General features: G+C 40.1%; 1 protein-coding gene across 3 annotated transcripts in view; it reads left to right on the top strand.

Moving 5' to 3' along the window:
* The window catches only part of alk (ALK receptor tyrosine kinase), a 474,023-nt gene that overhangs the window by 184,623 nt on the left and 268,032 nt on the right, over positions 1-21,368 (top strand). Inside the window, exon 3 of one of the 3 annotated variants that reach the window (XM_037746863.1) lies at positions 12,479-12,646. In XM_037746863.1, the coding sequence (XP_037602791.1) occupies positions 12,479-12,646 (168 nt within the window). The remainder of the gene's footprint in view (positions 1-12,478; positions 12,647-21,368) is intronic. The other 2 variants (XM_037746865.1, XM_037746866.1) reach the window with 2 other exon arrangements.

Here is a 21,368-nt window from a genome sequence, read left to right on the forward strand (position 1 = left end):
GTCGCTCGTTGTACCACATCACTTGCACCGACCGAATGCAAATGTCCACATTAAATGTATCCGTGGTTTGCAGAAATGTACAATGCCAACATTTTTTCCTGGCGACTGGGCTGTATTCACCAGTGTTTTTACAATGACTGAATTCCCCTTTAAGGCACCTGACCACATTCATTTTATGGGCAACACCATTTACAGGCCTGGTTTTGTTCATGTTGAAACCAACTTGTGTTATAAAACTAGCACCATTCACAAAGGGGTGGCTGTTAATGACCTCAATTGCATTTGCAAGTGGTGCTAATGGAATTACACGCACATAAGAATCATCCATCAAACTACACATTGCGTTGTCTACAGAGGCCTTCAGAAACAATATTGAAATGTTGACCCTGATCTTGGCAGATGTACAAAGACGAGTCACAAGTCGTTATTGTTATGTTGGTCTCTTTGTTTTTTCTTTTACATGCCAGTTTTCCTTTCATGGTGGCCGGGTTACATTAGGTTGGTTCTGGCTTTAAATTAACTTAATAACCATCCTGTCTCTTATTAAGAAATGACATGCAGGCAACAGTAATTGGCCATTTTGAGCTTCACAGATTTACAATCTTTAAACGTTCTCTGTAGATTTGCATCTGCAAACCCCATGATGCTTTATGGCTCCAAGCCGTCGGATCCTGAGCATCACCGCGACCAATGGCCACCATCTCTGGGGTATTAGGATTCATAGATTGTCTTTAATTATCATCAAAGCCTAGTGTGCTGAGAGCCCAACTGGCCTGTGAAAAAAAAACGCGGTTTGGGTAGCAGATGAGTAACAATGATAATGTGATTATAATCAATATTGTTCTCTTGAAGCATTCATAATATATTGGGTTACAGGACTGATGGAATTACTTTCGGATGAGATGACATGAAATAAATGGTGTGCAGATTGGAGAAGGAGGAAATCAACCTTTAGAAATAAAATCTGTATGACTGCACATGGCAACTCTTTTGATTGAGCCTCTTTTTGCTTTTCACTCAGATCGAACAAGCTGAAATATTGGATGGCATAATGTTGACATAAAGCTGTGCCAGTATTTCTGTTATGGCAGCTTGAATTAAACACATCAATTCATAGTCATTATTATAGCTTTTCTGAAAAATAATTCTTGCGTAACAAATATCTGTAAATGCCTGTCAATTAAAGCCACTGTGCAGACATCAGTTAATCTGGCATGTACTGTAACAAAGACAAAGTCTATTCTGTCTTTAAGCAGTCACAGAAATGTAACTTGTTTAATGTATTTTTACCATAACCTGAAACATGCCTTTGCTCAAGTTCTGGAGTGATGTTGCAGTATGCAATTAATTAGAGCCCTTGGAGCCAGTTGAATATGTGCCGATTTTACAGGATCCTTGAAGACATATGCAGTCTATCCTTTTTAGATGAAAACGGCATAGAAGCAATTAATGAAGTGGCTCAGCAACAATAAATGTCAGCGGAGGATTCTACATTCAGATAGTCGCACAAAAATCATTTTCACATGAGTTATATAACGGTGGCGGATCCACTTATCTTCCGCCTGTCTTATCTATAGTTACTGACCTGTAGAAAAAGTGACATGTTATTAAATGTAGAGCTCCAGTTATCCATAGGAACAGGATTTTGACAACGGCAAACAACAATATCTTCCAAGAAGTACATTATTTCTTACTTCAAATTTTGAAGTCTGACATTATCATTGCATTATTTTTCTAAAGCTACGTACTTGACAATTTGTATCAATCTTCTCATCTCACTCTCGGAAAGACAGAAAACAAGCGAATCTCCCAATATGTCGAACTACTAATTTAATGTTTTGTACAGTTATTTGAAGGCTAAATATGTCTAAATTAGGGCTGTCAATCGATTAAAATATTTAATTGCGCTTAATTGCAAATTAATCACATATTTTTTTTCAAAATGTACCTTAAAGGAACAGTGTGTAACAATTAGGGGGGGATCTCTTGGTAGAAAGTGTAATATAATATTATTAAGTATGTTTTTTTTAGTGTATAATCACCTGATAATAAGAAGTGTTGTGTTTTTGTTACCTTAGAATGAGCCGTTTATATCTACATATGAAGCGGGTCCTCTTCACAGAGTACGCCATGTTGCACCGCCATGTTTCAACAGTAGCCCGGAATGGACAAACCAAACACTTATCTTTTCCTGCTTGGGCTGGAGTGGATAATGTTACTCGCTCCCGTCGCCGCCGCCTCTCTCTCTCTCTCTCTCTCTCTCTTGCTTCACCCCTCATTTCCCACGTACACACACACACAACACGCACTGGCTCTATATAGGGCCATTCGTGTTTTCGCGTCAGCCACCATAGCTCTCCAACACGCTTCGCACACAGGAGAAGCTTCAGTTGGTTGAAATCTCCTCACCTCATCGCTAAAAACCGCCAGATCCTACACACTGACCCTTTAAAGGGAGATTCGTCAAGTACTTAATTTTCTTATGAACATGGGAGTGGGAGAATATGCTGCTTTATGCAAATGTATGTACATATTTAGTATTTGAAATCAATTATCAACACAAAACAATGACAAATATTGTCCAGAAACCCTCGCAGGTACTGCATTTAGCATAAAAAAATATATGATCAAATCATAACATGGCAAACTGCAGCCCAACAGGCAACAACAGCTGTCAGTGTGTCAGTGTGCTGACTTGACTATGACTTACGCCAAACTGCATGTGATTATCATAAAGTGGGCATGTCTGTAAAGGGGAGACTCGTGGGTACCCATAGAACCCATTTTCATTCACATATCTTGAGGTCAGAGGTCAAGGGACTATGGCCATGCCAGTTTTTCCTTGCCAAAATTTTGTGCAAGTTTGTAGTGTTATTTAGCCTAACCCTAACCCCCCATATATTTTTATTTCAAACTTTCTTTTTTTTTAATGTTTGAAATAAAGTATATTCAGTTTAAAAAAAGCTATCAGTGCTGCTGAGTCATTGTGGAATTAATTGTTTTCCCCCATTATTCAAAAAGGTAAAACAAAGAACAGCTAAGTTACTTGCTTTTACCCAATTATACCGTATGTCCTCTTATAGCCCTATTATACATACAACAGCTGAAGTACACCAGCATTTAATAATTGTCATCTACAGAAAGTTTCTTCATGCCACGAGTAGATTTTCTAAAACAGGCACACATAAATTCTTCTCTCAGAGATATCACAGTTTCACAGTGAACACCTGCTTCAATTTCAAACAGTAATTACTCCGAGCTTGGGGACAAATCAAATATTAAAACAAACTTTGGAGAATGGGAGAATGTTTGTCATGACCCGCTCCTGATTAACAGCGCTCTGCCAAAACATTAGGGGGCAACCGAGGATGCCTTTTGGCAAAGACAAAAGGGAGAAAACTGAAACCGTGTGTGGCAAATATTTTCTTTTATGGTAGGCCTACCTGCCATTTCTCTAAATAGCTTGTGTAGTTGGTTTGATTAAAATGTGCAATGGTGTAATCAAAAGGTAAATGAACCCATGCTCAGTAATGTCAAAAAAAGGATCTGATTACATATTCAGAGGCTATTATGGTTTTGAAAGTAATCAAAGATTGTGAATGAATGGGCCGTAAAAAGCAGTGTCCCTGGTCATTTGGCAAGTCATCAGTTCTTAGTCACTTTGCACATGCGTAAGGTGGGCGAAACTGGATGGCGGACTCAGATCTTGCTCACCACAGTTGAATCATATCTCTCATCCCCATTTGGCAGCACACAGAAGTGCTAAGCTCGTCAGCGTGCCAAGTGCGTTTCTGCATGCATGAATGTTGGGGTGATATCCGAGGGTGGAAAAATGCAAGGAGACAGCTCTGAAATTTTTGTTTGTGTTAGTTTCCCTGAGTGTGCAAAGTTAGCAAACGTATGTACTGTATGTAACCAGTTTTTGGTAAATATTATATTTTTGTGAAACAACCAACAAGGCAAATTATTGAAATAATCTATGACCAATAAACTGATAGATTGACATGTTGTTGGGCTGTGTATTAGCAAGAATCTGGCGATACGATACGTATCATGATACAGGGGTTACGATTCAATATATTGCGATTTATTTCAGTACTGTAAGTAAGGCAATATATTGCAATTTTTAAAATCTAATTTTAGGAAAACTGTCATAGGATAAAGAACACACCACCTTGTGCATAAAATCGGAGTAATCAGAAAAATGGGATCTGCATTTGCATTTATCACAGTCCCTGTAAAATCCAACATTATGACACTACTTTGAGAGGGCACATACACTGAGAGGGAGCATCTCTTTGCAAATGAAAGTAATGACTGAGTTAATCTTTGCATGTAAACTATTAATTAAAAATCTATAGTGTTTTTGAGAATGGATACAGTATCACAAAACATAATATGACGATGTTTGATTTTTTCGATCTTTTCATACACCCCTACATGTTATTAAAATCTGTTTGAATATCACTATTTACTGGTGGTGCAATCAATGCAGACATGAATTGTATAAACACTGATGTCAGCTCAGTGCAACTTTAAAGCCTCCGCTCGGGTTCAAATGAACACACTGCATCATTCCACCCAACATAGACATTTATTGAAGGAAAGGAAATGAGCTTTCACCACAACCTTGAACTTCTCTATTTCTCCACATCTCATCAGCCCTCAAGGTCCCCAGTGGCAATGAGCTGCAGGAGTCGATACTTTTTGCCAAATGACAAGTTTTAAGCATGGAAACCATTACCTTTACTGGCACTAAGTGGCTGGGAACGATGATTCCTCTAAAGGCAGCTGCCTCCTCAAGTGTACAGCCATGTAATTTAAGGGCAGCCTAATGCAGCCTTGATGCCACCTCATTAGGTAAAGCTCCTTTTAAACATTCAGTCCTACGTCTCAATTCACTGATAACTTGTTCAAACTGTGTTCCAAGTCTCATAATATATGTTAAGTACTGTAGATAATAATATTTAAGGAGATTAAGAAGATCTCTATTAATGGAGAGGGATATTTTATAGCGCTATGGGAATGCTGAAAATACAATAGAATAGAATAGCATATTGGACATATTCACACAAAGTACAGAAATTGTAAATGTCACATTACCCAAACCAACTGATAAAGATAGTTAAAGCCGGGGTAAGCAGTTTGCTATTCAGCCATCAGCCTTCATACAGTAACCTGTACGAGTACTAGTCATTCATTTCAAACATCATCCCGATTGTGATCCTGATGCCTTTAGCAGTGATTCTATGATAATTAAGGTCCTGCTTTCTTTGCAAACTTGTGAGTTTGTAAAGATCTATGGTTAGCAGAAGGCTAAACTATTAAAAAGATATAGCCGTGAGCTAGCCGCAGCAGGCCAAGCAGCAGACTAAGCAGCAGGCTAAACTATTAACAACTTTTTCTCTCCATCTCTGAAAAGCTTCACCGATATGGTCCGACTCTCTTTTTGATTAGTCCATCTTGCAGTTGTTGCCAATGCTGGAATAGCAACTTTTCCTGCAGAATGTTCTGCCGTTGAATCAGGCTTTCAGGCTTTCACATCTGCATTTGTAGAACAGCCAATAGGAACGCCCTCTCTCTGAAATGACCTTTGATTGGCCAACATCTCCCATCACAGGTTGGATTTTGTAAAGCCTGAAAACAGCCAAGACAAGAGGAGGTGCAGAAGTCTAGTTGTCACTCACAACACTTGAATTACAATATGCAGAAAGGTTATTATGGAATTTTTGCCCAATGACTCCAAAATAAACTGCCTACCCCAGCTTTAACATTGGTATTTATGATAGATAGTGTAGATGACAGTCAGCAAAAACAACATCAAAAGAATCAAGAAAGGCAAGTGACTAATATAAGAGTCAAACTACATGTTCAACACCACACTATATATGCACTCAACCAAGAGATGTAGGACTAACGTGGGCAGACTTCACCAGGTCCATATAACCTTTTGTGTGCATTGCAGATGACATATTTACTTTAGTAGCTTATAGGGCATTATTGACTTTAGTGTTGTGTAAAGTTCTCTTCCTTATGTAGAAAGTTTTCTGCCATTTACAGTTTCTGCCTCCTTGCCAGTGTATTTAGCAGCCAAAACGGAAGTCAGTACTTCACATCGAACTAACAAACTTTCTTTATATTACTGTGTAAAACTGTCCAAAACATATTTTTAGATCTAAGATAATTCAAGGTTGCCAGCCCAAGCCATGTCTTCTGCAGATCTGTACAGACTTGAGAAGTGCTATTTTAAAAGTTGTTTATTAGCGTATTCTAAATCTCAAACATGAGATCACCCACGGCTGCCCTGTGTGATCCTCTACGTGCTCTGTTAGAAAGTAATTTATCTGAAGAACAGCAGCACTGTTAACACCAAGATAGTGCAGGCTTTGCAGTAAGAAGGAGGGGTATCAGCGTTGTACAGGCTGAACTGAAATTGAAAAACAAAACTTTTACAAACAGAAGAAGTGAGTGCTCTTGCTCTAAAATCAATACGTGAAATTGCTTCTGATTTTTTAGAGACAGACACAAGATGGGAGAGTTTCCAAGACCTCAGCACAGTGTGACTATCCAACACATGCTGAGAAAGTCAGTTTTTCCCAGTTGTGGTGCCTACCTAGACTACAGCTGTAACACTCTGTACCTGAACAACATAGTGATAAAAGCTACTCTATTGATCTGACGACATCGGCCTCTTAATGTTGGGTGGTTGTGGCTCAGAGGGTAGAACAGGTTGTCCACCAATCGGAAGGTCGGCGGTTCAATCCCTGGCTGCTCCAGGTCACATGTCGATGTGTCCTTGAGCAAGACACTTAACAAATTGCTCCTGAAGGCATAGCCATCGGTGTGTGAATGAGTATTTAGATTAGATCCTGATGGGCAAAGTTGGCACCTTAGCAGCCTCTGCCGTCAGTGTATGAATGTGTGTGTGAATGGGTGAATGCTGACATGTAGTGTAAAGCGCTATAAGTGGTTGGAAGACTAGAAAAGCGCTATATACTGTAAGTCCAAGCCCATTTACCATTTAATCTTGTCCACCTTAAGTATGATAGAAGTGCCTTCCTAAATACAAATGCTCATTTATTTTTTTTATTTGAAAAGTTCAGTATCAGTCTTTTTGCAGTTTTTGTGGACATGTTCTGTGTCCATGTACAAAGGTTACTATTCTAACTCAACAAAAGAAAAACAACTGATATTGGTTGTTTGGACAAAATATCATGTGTATATAATGTATCTTCAGTCTAAAACCGTGGGAGGCTTTAGCCATCAGAATCCTGGTGGGGTGCAGTCAGTGTTCAAATTCAGCCTGGGGTCTCATTTATAAAACGGTGCGTAGGATCCATACTAAACATGTACATGCGCACAAAAGCCGAAAATGACGCGCGCCAAAAAAAAAATCAGACTTATAAAACTGTGCGTACGTACACCTCCAGGCAATGTTCCCTTTATAAATCACAGTCCACCTGGAAATGTGCGCACGTGGATCAGCCTCATATTCCGCCCTCTACACAACCACATTCAGCCATAAATGGTCAAGGCAAAGCACCTCATGAATGTTTCTGCCTAGAAATGAGCCTGTTGATCAGTGGATCTTTACGGTGAATCACAGCGACTACCGAGAGGAAGACCAAGAAAAGCTTTGTTCTGACACAGAGATCGAGGTGCTTGTAGGTGAGGTGATCCCTGAACACTCGTTCCATCCTAATTCTTTTATTCACGTTGTCCTCGCAGTTCCAGTGCATCCACCACGCAGCATGTTACGAGTGTCATAGGCACTGTGTTACGATTTGAGCATATTTTTTCATGCTAAATGCAGTACCTGTGAGGATTTCTGGACAATATTTGTCATTCTATTATGTTTTTTTATGTACAATAATAAATATATACATACATTTGCATAAAGCAAGCATATTTGACAACTTAAAAACTTGACAAATCTCTATTTAAGGTACATTTTGAACAGATACAAAATTAACCGATTAATCCCGATTATCTATGGACAATCATGCAATTAAATATTTTAATTGATTGACAGCCCTAGTTCCCATACAATGAAACAGCATAATGTACTTAAATTATGCACGTAACTTAAGTTATGTTGTATGGGAACGTCATTTTTAGGAGACAGGGACGTCCAATTACACCATTGCTCTGGAGGTTGGGAGGGTACTGTATACATGCACAGGCATACATGAATGCGCCCCTACCTGCAAAACTATACCATCAATTCATACAAAGAATATTTTACCTAGGGCAAACAAAGTAACTGAAAAAGAATTCACCGTTGCAATGTTTATTGCTCTCCGCCGACATAATGAAAATGGCAATTCACAGTGGACAGGCAATGGTTTGCCAACAGACGAGATCAAGGTTGCATCCCATGACAATCATGAACATGCCCACAGCCTCAGATGCTGACAACATACTCTGTGTTACAAGTGTTGTGTTACGTTTTAGTTCCCAAAAACGTGGACTCAAATGCAGCACACAACACGAGAGTTTTAAAGTATGAACAAAAAGAATAATTTATTTTAACTACACGGTTCCAGGTTGAGTAAGATCCGAGAGCAGGAGTGAGCAGGCAGGTTTGGAAGCAGCCACAGCTGGCAGGAGAACAGACCTGCACACAGAGCAACAAAAACGAGGTTTAGTCCAAACAATCAAAAAAAACACAAGAGCAACCGCAAAGACTAGCAAAATTCCAGGGAGCCTGATATAGTATCTACCACTGTGGGTGACGGAACGATCTGGCGAAGAGCAGCAGGAAAACCGGGGTATATATACTGCAGGTGTGGTGATTGGTGGCAGCTGCTCCAGCTGAGCCTGCCCAGAGGAGGAGGAGGAGGAGGAAGGCCACACCTCCCGACACACTGACAAACTAGACAAACCAGGGGAAAACACACAAGAGACAAAAGGACAGGGAAACATAGGAAACAAAAGGAACTTCTAGACTAAAGGTAGTGAACATGACATGTTGAGTGTGCCCCCATGCATAGATAGCCTATAATTTATTTCAAGAATCTAAATATATAGGAAGATATACATTTATACAGAAATGAAACAGTGGCACCAAAAAATTATTATTATATTTTAGACCTTCCCTTTAAATTTCTCAAGTGAGGCTTTCTGGGGAGCTCATGTGTCTTTCAGGGAGCCTCCTCTTAGCCCCCTCCGTGTTTCGGACCCTGTGTGCAGGTTGTACAGAGGTAGAATACCTTCATAGACCTGCATTCACTTATGGGAGCAGCAACTATACTGTTGTTACTGCAGTAATCAAAACTCTTGGGCTGCTAATTAATTAGCTCCATCACACTTCACTACAATTTAATGCGCTAATTTGTGTGTTATTTATCCTCTTGCTGCCACATCAAGCATCCTCAACAGGTGAACCATACTGCGTTGTCAAATTTGTATTATCTCCTTATGTTACGTGACATGAATATTTCTGATAGACATGCTTTATTTGTAGTCCTAATGCAACGTGTGATATTTGAATCCAATTTTTATCATAATCCCACAAAGTAAAATAAAAAAAATGGGGGTTGGAGCTGCATTGGTCAGGATTATTGTTCTTTGCATTGATGATTTCACTTAGTTTCCTTCATGAACTGTAACAGGATTAGTTGTAGTCACGCTGCTGTAAGACCCTTCACACACTATGCATTCACATACACAAATAAAACATGCAGAAACGTTGATATGTTAAAGGGATTATTTGTAACTTTCAGAAATGCTTCTTAACAGCGACACCTGTGGCCGTGAAATCAACGAAAGTCACTGTCGGGCTCGCGCTTGCTCGCTCTAAATAGACATGAACGAGCATCGCTCAAAACAGTGAGGCAACACACGTCAGCTAAAAGCACAATATTACTCTATATTTCAGCTGCTTGGCAGTAATGTTAGCTGACCAGACGAAGGTCTCTCCATGAATCACTGCTGATACTGTGTTTGCTTCTCCTGCCTCAGTGCAGGCTTCAGCAGCGGGGCTACGCAGTGAGAAACTCGTCTCACTCCGCCCGCAGCCGGAGTGAACAGTGAGACACCGGCACCCGATCAGTAACGAGACGACAGAGCCCTGTCACTTCACAAGACACGGAAAACCTCTATTTGTCTGGTGAAACTGCAGCATTTATTTCTGCACAAATGTCCACTGTACATTCACTAGATATTCTCAGAGCTAAACTAACTCTTCTGCAGTGTGGAGTGAGCGCGCGTTCACGTCTAGACGTGGAGCGAGTACGCGAGAACGCGCGCGCTCTCTGGGTGAAGGCAAGCAGACAGAGGAGCGGGTGCGCCGGCCACATGCGATCGCGCATATGCGAGCGCACGTGTCCCGACCCGGTACATTTATATGCTTAAAAAGTTACAAACAGTCCCTTTAATTGAGTTTTTTTTTACCAACTATCGGTCTAATACAGTTAGCATTATCAGACAGATGTTTTTGCGTGTTCATAGCTTTAATGTGATAATAATTGAAATATTAGTGTACATATGTAAACAAATCCACCGCCCTGTTTAAACCCTATCCTGGTTCTGACCACTTTATGATAGAAAAGCAAGATTATGAAAGAAACTGGTAGATAGTCATAGAAGGATGATTATACTACGCTTTAGCTCCTCTCCTCCAGAGCCTAGTATGAGAAGTCATTTGAAAGTGACAAAGCCCCCTCAAACAGCGATTTGCCGAGCCGCAGGGATGAGTCTACATGAGGTCTGTCCACAGGGAGGGAAGGACAGATAGGAAAGGAAAGATGGAGACAGAGAGAGGATGAGTGGGAGGAGAGCTGACCCTTAATTTTCTCCCTGAGCAAATTTTTAGGGAGGGTATTACGACAGTAATACCATAACGTCTGTTACTCCCAGCCCTAGTCGTGACGGCAGCAATTTTTAAATGAGCACTGCATTTGTATTACCCCCCGTCCACTCCTCCCAGTGGAAAAAGTATGCACTATATGCACCAAGGGTGGTCCTGCTATTAAAACGGTTACTCCTCGCTTCATGCGCTGACACAAAACGGATGTGGTGCAACCCAAAGTATGAGGCCATTAAAACTGCAAAAAAAAAGTATCCAGCTGACAGGGTCCTTCCTCCCTGAGCCTGTTGTTGCCTCTTCTGTCTGATCTTTTAAAGTTTTAGTCAAATCTGGAATGAGGCTGTATACTTAGCAGATTTTGCAACAGTCTGAAGTTAAAGAAGCAATGCCTCGTTTGTTGGAACTGTGGACTTACAATCAAAAAATCTCTGCTGTGGGAATATAATTTTTTATTGAATTGAACGCCTCTTTTCCCCTGACAATATTATGTAATTAAAAAGTTTCATTTGATAATCAGACTAAACAAAGTATTCTATATTTCCAATCATCGTTGCCTGGTATTATTTCAGCACTTGCTGCTGCGCGATCAGTTTTCTTTCCCCAGTGAGTTTGGATTAATACTGTAGGTGGGCTTCAAGATTCACTTTAATTTGAGTGTTGTTTAGTTATCGCATTATGATAGCCCTTGTTGAAATACATCCCTCTGCCAAAATTTGTTTTGAATTATTGTTGAAGAGTTTCTCTATCATTTTTATGATAATCTTGGTGATAGGGGGTGGGCGGTATACTGGTTTTGTCACCATCACCGGTTACGTTTGGCCACAACATAGATTTTGCGATACCGTCATTACCGTGATGATACACGCACGTTTTGGTTTAGCACACACACGACGTCACACCAACACAGGTTGTCTATGGTTACGTACAAGCTACCACCGTTCCGTTCCGTTCAGTTGAGGAACCTTTGATTTTCATTTCCACGCCCTTGTTAACAGATTTGAGCAGCTACACAGCTCGGCTGTGCTGCTGAACTGCTGCGTCTCGTACGTGTGTGGCGTCCACACAGAGCATTGCCGCTGCGGAGCTGCTACTGCATGCCCTCAACGAATCATTTTCACTGTTTATTTTTGCTGAGAACTGCAGAAAAAATAGGCGACCCACCGAGCCGCGCTGCTCACGGTCCAACTTTCGGTTTCTTCAAAGATGTAAAATTATTTTTAATGTAATTCCCACACTGGCTGTGGTGAAAAGAGCTGAAAAAAACTTTAAAATAATAAAACAACAGTAAATATGTGAAAAAACAACTTTTTTACGAATATTCTTTATTGCTGAGATCCAGGTGGCTCGGCAAACGGCTACAGTTCACTCACATTACATTACATTTACATTATGGGGCAGGCTACTCCTCCCAAAACACATGCAGGCCTATACCTCATATATCTTTCTCTTAAAGATATATCCCCTTACATTGCCATTAGAAAGAAAAGAGGTAAAATCATATTTTCAGTATCCGTTTTAATCTTGTAATATCATGATATAATACACAAAAAACAAAAGAAATACTGTGATATACATTTTAGGTCATATTGCACACCCCTACCTGGTGTACATATTAGCAATATTCAAGCCAAAGACACATCTCCATATGTAAATGCCTCTTTATTTCAGCAGATCACCGGTGCCCTGGCAATAGCAGAACATGTGACCAGCACCTGGAGGGTATCCCAGAGTTCACATGGAGCATCGTGGCCGCCGGGGACCTGCGGGAGGGAAGGAACGAGAAAAGCGAAAAGAAGGCAGGAAGCCCCCAGGGCTGGGAGGAAGGTAAGGACGAAGGTATCACGCTTTCCCCCGTTGCAGGGGAATTTCATTTTTCAACAAACTTTCTTCTCATACTTTATTATTCTCTGCTCATGTTGAACTTTATAAAAAATGCATCTTCTATTACTTTCTGGACTTTTTTTTCTTAAGTCATTGTCAGTTTTGTCATGGCAATCTTTTTTTTGGGGGGGGGTTCATCTCTGTTCACTTTAAGCTACCTACTTAGTTATGTCAATAACTAAACTAAAACAATCACTCTAAGCCAACCTCCTCTTTTAATACCAAACGAATGAAGCAGTATGGCATGTTTGCTGAAGGTATTACTTTTCACAAAGGCAAAGAGCTGAATATAGTTTACTGAGCCAGTAGTCTGCGACATCTTGTAGGCCCTCTGCCTTCAAATCTCCCATATCCTCCTGCATCATTCATTTTCATACCTTGGAAGATGAGAAAACTGTTTCTGTCATCTTATCTCCTGAGGTGATGGTGAAATGGAGGGAGACAGAGGGGTCTATTTATTTCCTTAAATGTTTTTTTTTTCCTATCATGAGCCACAAGTCTGAGACCATATGGGTGGAGTGCGAGATGAAATTGGAAAAGTGAAATATATACTGTATTGACTGGTAAGAGAAAGGAGCTGCTGTGAACGGACTGGAAAAATGATTGATGTCTGTCCTCTATATCTACTTTACGTTGTAAATGCGGGCAGGGGATGTGTGCATGCATATGTGTGTTGGCTCAGCTCAGTGGCTAAGGCACAATTTGAAGTATATCAAAAGAAAAAATGGCAACAGTCCAACACCCAGCAGCACAAAAATTACGGAGGGTCCCTTGATTTCTCCCTATCATATTTATCAATTAAGAATATATATGTATATTTAAGTGATGTAACGATCCATTGATTTGTATCGATATATCGATGCAATGATCAACGATCCAATATAATTGATGCAAAGTAAGAACATCGATACATATCATCATCTTTAAGAAACCCCCTCTATTTTGAAGTTCACGTATCACCATTTCCGTTCCAAGTGCACCTCCTTCCTTCAGAGGCCAGTAATAAAATTGTCAAATCGTATTTTAGTTGCTTTTTGTGAGTTGATATAAATGTAACTACATACATTTGCATAAAGCAGCATATTTGTCCACTCCCATGTTGATGAAAGTATTAAATACTTGACAGATCTCCCTTTAAGGTACATTTTGAACAGATAGAAAATGTGCGATTAATTTGCAATTAATCGTGATCTTGATTTTAATTGATTGACAGCCTTATTAGCAAGTTAACATATTGTTACCAAAATATTACTATACTATTCCTAAATAGTTTTGCCTCGTTGCTCTTCAAATGTGTTTCTCCATTATTACCCTTTTGTTTTTGGCCCCCTGTAACTCTGTTACATAAATTTCTATCCAGAATTGCCCAGGTATATCCATTGTTAATACCAAGCTATTACCTGGTTATTACTTTGGTAATTACATGGTATTACTTTATTATGAAATTTTCATTATCAAACTATTACCCCACTTTTACCATTACCAGCTTTAATGTAAAGTCCTACCAGAATTTTGGTCCAAAATGGAGAGGAAAGCTCGTTTTCAGTAGAAAATGTCTTTGTCTCTGCTAGGTTTTGTCTTTGATTGGTGTACAAATATTTCGTCTCATCTTAAAAAATTCGTTACTCTTTTCCATACATGTTTTGGATCTGGATCTATTAACTCTTTAACATTATAGGACATACATATTCTCCCAACAACGAGGATTCCTCCCCAGTTAAAAGACTTGACTATACAAAATTTACAAAACGGGTTTCTCTGCCCCCCTAAAATTATTTTTATTGAGTTAATCTTAAGGATGCTAAATCCCCAAGAACAGAGCGATTCAATAAACAATTTGTATGATATGCAGATGTTCAAGAGAATATCTATGAAGCAATGTAATTAACAGGAACATCACCCTTCTCCCTGACCTTCTAACAGCCACGGTTAACGTCACGCGTGTGTATGTGCAAAAAAAAAAATCAGAAAGAAAATGAAGCTAATCATGATTGAAGGTTGGCAACACGGCGTACAAAGGAAATATATGTGCATAATCATGTTCGAGCCCTCAGTTAGCCACAATACAGTTGGCGTGTTTTGAATAATTGAGCTGGGCGAGCTGCTGTCTCCACACATTTCACTGGCGCTTGCGATTTAAAAGGGATGGAAATAAGGGATGAATACTTAATGGCTATGATGTGTGGAATTGCTCGAGCTGTTTTCTACAGTATCTAACTCATTGGCTGTAAGATGTTCAAACTTTGCAGCTTGTTCAGTCGGACAGTGTTTCTTTTATCCAGAGATGCAGTAGTTAGCGGGAAGTTGTGCAGACAAATCACTGAGGTTACCTAGATCGAGTACAAGTCCAGCTACCATAAACAGACGCTTATTGGTGCTTTCTATTGATGCCTTTATGCTGTATATTGCAGTAGTGGAGTACATTTACTCAAGTACTGTACTTAAGTGCAATTTTGAGGTATTTTTCATTTTGTGGTACTTCATACTTTCACTCCACTACATTTTGAAGGCAAATATTGTGCTTTTTACTCCACTAGCTACTATTATTTAATAACATACTTTGGTTAGGCATTGACCTTTTAATGGTCAAGGTTAGGATAGGTCGCCGGGCAGTGAGTCTCGCAAGAGTTTTTCACAAATTGTGGGTCACCGTCTAGACACGACCCTCTGACTCTCTGCCAATTAGCAACATGGCTACCACTAGCTGCTTAGCTACAACCGTTAGAATCCCAGTTTGAACTAGAAACCCCGATCTCATGGTGCCTTCAAATGAAACTTAGGCCTTTAGCGAAATGCTGTCTGGTAAGCAGTGATGTAGTGTGTATGTCAGGGTCTTTTATTGTGAAAGGCAAGAACGAAAGGAGTGTAGCTGTAATGCGCTGGCGTTGACATTGTGGGAGGCAATAAAGAATTTGCTGACTTGGTTCAGACCACAGACCCTCCGTGTTATTATTTTATTACCTTCATAGGTATAGATGCAACTCAAGCGCTATCCTCTTCCTTTGTACCATAAATGGAGCCTTTATTTTCCCGGTAGATCGCGACCCGGCGGCAGACAGAATTGAATAATGAAAGCGAGCCTTATAGGGAACCAATCTAAACACTGATGGTGTATTATTCTATAGCCACTACATTGTGCAATCAACATTCACTTCATAATGAGAAGTTAAAGCAAAAAAACTTGTCTTTTGTCACTTTAACACAAAATATAAATCAACTAATAAATGGTGTTGATCTATTATGGGTTTAGCTACCCAGCAGTATTTAAAGTAATTAAAACTATCCTCACATTTACCAGCTGCAACATTAAAGTGATGCTGCTTACACATTAATGCATCATTAATTATAATTCAGTGATATAAAATCTATATGAATCTGAAATGGGCTATTCTGCATAATGAGTGCTTTTACTTTCATTGCTTAAAGTGTATTTTGATGCGAATACTTTTTGTACTTTTACATGACTTTTATGATTGAATGCTGGACTTTTTACTTACAATGTAGTATTGCTACTTTTAACCAAGTAAAAGATCTGAATACTTCTTCCACCTCTGGTCTATAGTGATGCCCACTAAAGGATAATTAATGCCCTTTATAGTGTAAAGAATAATATATGGCAATACCACTGCTGAACTAAGGTTCCATTCCCACTGTGGCTGTCTGCAATATATATTTGTTCTTTATCCTGTAGATCCCCGCTGTGGTTAAGTGACCTATTTTTATGTTTGACGAAATGTATGAAATGAAATGAAATGCAATCATTTTCAGTCATTATCATGATGTCCTCGGCCATCACTGGCATGACTGGAGCACACAGTGCACCCTGCTCCCTCCCCTCAGGCTGATATGTGGGGGCGGTTAGCCACATTAGTGCTCCGGGTAAAGTAAGTAATAAGAACAGCATGAGGCAACTGTGCCTTTGGCAAGGCAATTAACATAGAAGACGATGCTTAACATTGAGATCAAGGAAAAAAAATCACAGCAGTAATCACAGATTGGTTTGATACGTTAACTCTTGTTGTGAGAGGGCACCGTGAAGGGTGTTTCTATAGCTAACAGGTGGTGACACGCAGCAGCGACTGCCGAGGGAGGTAAAGCTCAAGGAATGTATGTTCACTCAATCAAACCATAAGTATCTTATGGCCAAACGCTTCTTCCGTGACACTAATCGAGTTGATTGAAAATGAGTCACCTCTGTCGAGTACAATCTAGAGAGATTTTGAATCGGGACGCTGCGGAAGAGGCGACGCAAAGACATAAAATGATATGAATGCGTTTGGCTTCTCCCGTGTCCTCTCTGCGCAGAGCGGGTCATCTCAATTCCATGTCTGGCCCCAATGTCTCCTGCCAAAGAAAGCGTGAATATGATTACACATTGATTTCTCGCTCTCACACACAGAATAGAGAAGCGCGAGTTGGAGCTTGGAGCTGACTGGCAGCAGGAGATATCCAGTAGAACGCTGTTTGCTGGGGCCGTTGATTTGTTTGTTTGTAATAGAGTGGCCCCGGGGCTGTCTGTCATCTGGCAACCTCAGGGAGTCATTTGGATTTCCTTAGCTGGGCCGAGTATTATAGGATTCAGGATAAAAAGGCAAAATGTGGAGGGAGCTTCGGCTTACGGGAGCTAATGTTCTTATCCTACAGTGGACTTAATGTCGAGGCAAACGCTGGCAGTATATATTTCATTCTTTGCATTTAAAACCGTAGCTTCACCATTTGTTGCAGGCTTTGAAGTAGCCACATATCTGGAATGAACTGAAAAACTGCAGTATGCAAAAAAATAAAGTTTTAAATGACAGTACTTGTGAAACAGTGCGCCTGATGCTGCTCGCAGTTTTAAACATTGCTTGGTTAGATTTAGGCAACAAAACTACTTGGTTAGGTTTAGGATAGGGCTGTCCTGCTTCGGTGAGAAATATACAAAGGTATTTGAAGCTTTGCAGCGCGGCACAGCAGGGTGATATGTTCTTCTGTCAATATGTTCCCAGGATTGTGCCGCGGCCGCACTACTGTACACACACGCACCTCTACATATAAACAGCGATATCCGTCTGAGAATAACTAATAAAACATGTTGAATATGAATAATGAATGATGTGGGATTATTCCTTATTTCATGGGCTATTTTGGGATTTATACTTTATTTTATATATGTAAGTAACTAACAAAAAAAACCCAGAAGCATTCGCATACTGATTTGGAGGTTGAATACCATGGCAACGGTCGAAGCTTCGAAGCATTCGGGTCAGGCCTAGTTTAGGGAAAACATCATAGTTTGGGTTGTAATAAGTATGTTTGTTACATAACTTAGGTTACGTACATAAGTTAAGAACGTTATGTACATGACCTAAGCTAAGTCTGTTCCTTAAGTTAAAATGAGTCAACGCTGACTTTTGTTTTTACACAAGACACAAACAGTGGTCCCCCTGTGCGAAAGTCCTTTGTTTGTTTGACCCGCCACTTTCCACTCCGACCTTTGTCTCTCTTTGTACTACGTCACCTGACTTCCTTCTTTCCTTCCGTCATAATTACTACAGCCAATAGAGGTCGCTGCCAAACAGTAAATGTAAATATGGGTCATAATAAGCTGCTTGCAACAGATGACCTATATTGCCATTTTTTGGAGGGTGGACGTTCTGGGTTTAGAACAATATATTAAACAACCATAAAGGCAAACAAAAGCACCGAACATTGGAAATTGTTTACCGTAGAATCGTCCAATAATAATGTAATTCCCAGACTAGGTTGTAGTACAGTGATATACCAAAAATCAATTAGGCAAGTATTTCACTGTGCCATAAACTAAATAGTCTACCTGGGACTTTCAAGATAAGATTCAACATGCATTACACCTAACAAAAATGAAGAATTTTATATTGTTAGCATTTTTACAGGAAAGATATTAGCCCATACTATTTATATGCACCATAACATTTGATGTTATCCATGTGCCATTTAATTTTTATAACTTTACCTGTGTTACTAATTCTCATACTCTGAGCAACCAGAATGGTATTGAGTACTGTAATCCCATCTGAAGCCATCAGGTGCTAAATTTGATGAAGATAGATGGATCTTTCAATGGTTGACCAGGCCTACACATGCATACAAATACACCCACACACAGGGGAAAGGTGTGTGAAGCTGGCTTGCACAAGGTTTGTTTGTGGCAATCTTGGCAAGCGCAATGACTTGCAGATGATTCTTCACCAGTTACTTCTCCGCCAACTGAAGTGGCACTGTGATTTTGGCTCAGTCACTACATACCTGCTCTTTGGGAAGAAAGAGCAAACAGTAACATGGAGCAAATAAAGGCTGCAGCTGGTGGGCACTTGAGCATGGCTGCCCACAAACTTTAAAGTGCCTTTTGTAGTGCCTCATTGAGGCCTTCTGGGAATACCTTCTCGAGCCCTTTCATAAAGGCCGGGGTTAACTCTGTCCTCGCACACTCCAGAAGATATCAATTGCTAAAGCTCCACACAAGGTGTCTCAAAGTTTCATTTTAAAAATGAGCCAGAAGAAAACTTGTGACTGCATAGTTTCACCTCTACCCAGTGAGATGACTTCTGGACAGATCAATGGTCCAATTGCCACGCAGGCAGGGAAGGCACCCAATGCATTTTTTTTTCTGCACCCTGAATCCTTCTTATCTGAGCAAATAATTATGAACCATCACTTTGGATGAGAGGCAATTTGTTCTACTTATCTGTTTTGGACCTGAAACATAATAACCCCCTGGCATTTGAAGCAACACTGTGCTTTGGGTTTGGCGCCTCCATCTGCAAACCTAACCTGTTAAGCATGGCAAAAAAAGAAAGAAAAGGACACGGGATAAAATGGCTACCTCCATGGCAACACACTTGGCCTGTCAGACCTGTGCTTGCTTGGAACTAAAAAAAGAACAGCGAGGCATTAAGAATTGAACAGTTGTCTTACAAGTAGAAAACAAAACTTGGCTCACCCAGCAAGCCCAGCTCACCCAGCCGGACCACAGATTGAACCAATGTTGGGAACATTGTTTGTTAGTCAGTGAGACTTTTGACCCATGACCTTATGTCCATAACAATTCTTCTTTTTATGTATGTTTCAGAAGACCTCTGAAAGTAAAAAAGCATGCAGGGCAATATTTCAGTGTTTTGTGCAATGCTCTGTGCAATAAAACATTCGGTGCGGTAGGGAAATGCTTGAAATGTGCTCTGACTCCTAACATAAAGGCAAACTCTTGGCAATCCAGTCTGTAGACCCTTTTCATTGCCATTCTGTTGCCAGGGCAACAGCTTTGGTCCAAGATTAATTCCTGTCAGCTACTGCATTAACAAACATTGCAGGAAGGAAATACAAATGGACCCATTTAGAATGTTTATGTTGTCAAGTTTGAAAAGGACTATAGTAAGATGGAAGAACTGCTGAATTACTTGTATAGAAATGTGGTGATATAACACATACACATTCTGCTCACTACCGCACAATATGCTGTTGTTATTTTACCAATTTAATTGAAACAATTCCAGCTCCCAACACCTTTAAACACAATCCTTAGGTGTCCAGAGATGGCAAGGTCATCAAATCTTGTATGATCAGAACAAAAAAAGTTATTTGAACATAAAATATACAGTAAATATACAGTATTTGATTTATTAATTGCTGTTTGGAAGTAATGGGAATTTCAACAAATATAACAAAATGTTTTTGAAGATGATAACAAACTCTAGCTTTAAGTAAATAATCAAAATACTTCTTCCACCACTGCTTTTTGGTATGTTTTCTGTAGTGTTGGTGAAGAAAAAATGTCAGGAACAGATAGCTCCTGCATCGTTTATATGCTCAGGCTTATGCTCCGTAGTCACTCCACGTGCCCCTGCCTCAACGGTTCCAAACCCCCTGTCGTCTCCTCCTTGTAACCAGGACATGCTATTAAAAGTGCTGCTCCTACCTGGGGAACCAGAGGTGCTTTGAATAATGTCACTGAAGAATGTACTCACATATATAAACAGTTTGAGTTAAATGTATAACGAGGCCACTTACTCATTTCCAGAGGGAGAATTTGTCGCCTTGTGTTCTTGCCTCCAGTTCACTGTTTGGCCCTGTGCATGCACGTTTTAACAGTAGGGAGCCAGTTTAGTCATTAGAAGGAGATTAGGAGGAGATAATGGACTCCCAATATACAGCCCGCTGTTGCAGTTTGATGTCACGAAGGGCAGAGCACCTTTTACAGATTAAGGGTTAATGAGAGGAATGCACTTTACACTGAAAAGCCTCTTTTCACGAGCACACCTTGGGGAAATGTGGTTTCTAAAGAGGAAGCTATACGCTAAGAGAGGTGATGCTCCGATTAGTAACAAGAGAACATATCAGACGGTGTTGAAGGTTAAGGGGCCAGGTAACCAGATGGCTCAGTGTGTGTTTAAACTGAATCTTGTATGGAGGAAAAGCACCGCTGCACTGACCTCCTGTGGGTTAAAATGTTCAGCTCTGTTTCACTTCTGACCAGCAGTCGTTCAGGTGTGGTCGGCCATATCTATCTGTGCTGTAGCATTACACAATAGTCACGTACTATGCTGAGCAGTGTGGAGACGGAGCACGCAGCAACTGTGTTACTTTAAAAAAAACACTACACATTGTATCATTGGAGGTTTGAATCCAGCTCATGACCTTTGCTGCATATCACCCCCCTCAT

This window comes from Sebastes umbrosus, chromosome 16 (genome assembly GCF_015220745.1).
Source record: "Sebastes umbrosus isolate fSebUmb1 chromosome 16, fSebUmb1.pri, whole genome shotgun sequence".
Lineage (NCBI taxonomy): Eukaryota > Metazoa > Chordata > Actinopteri > Perciformes > Sebastidae > Sebastes > Sebastes umbrosus.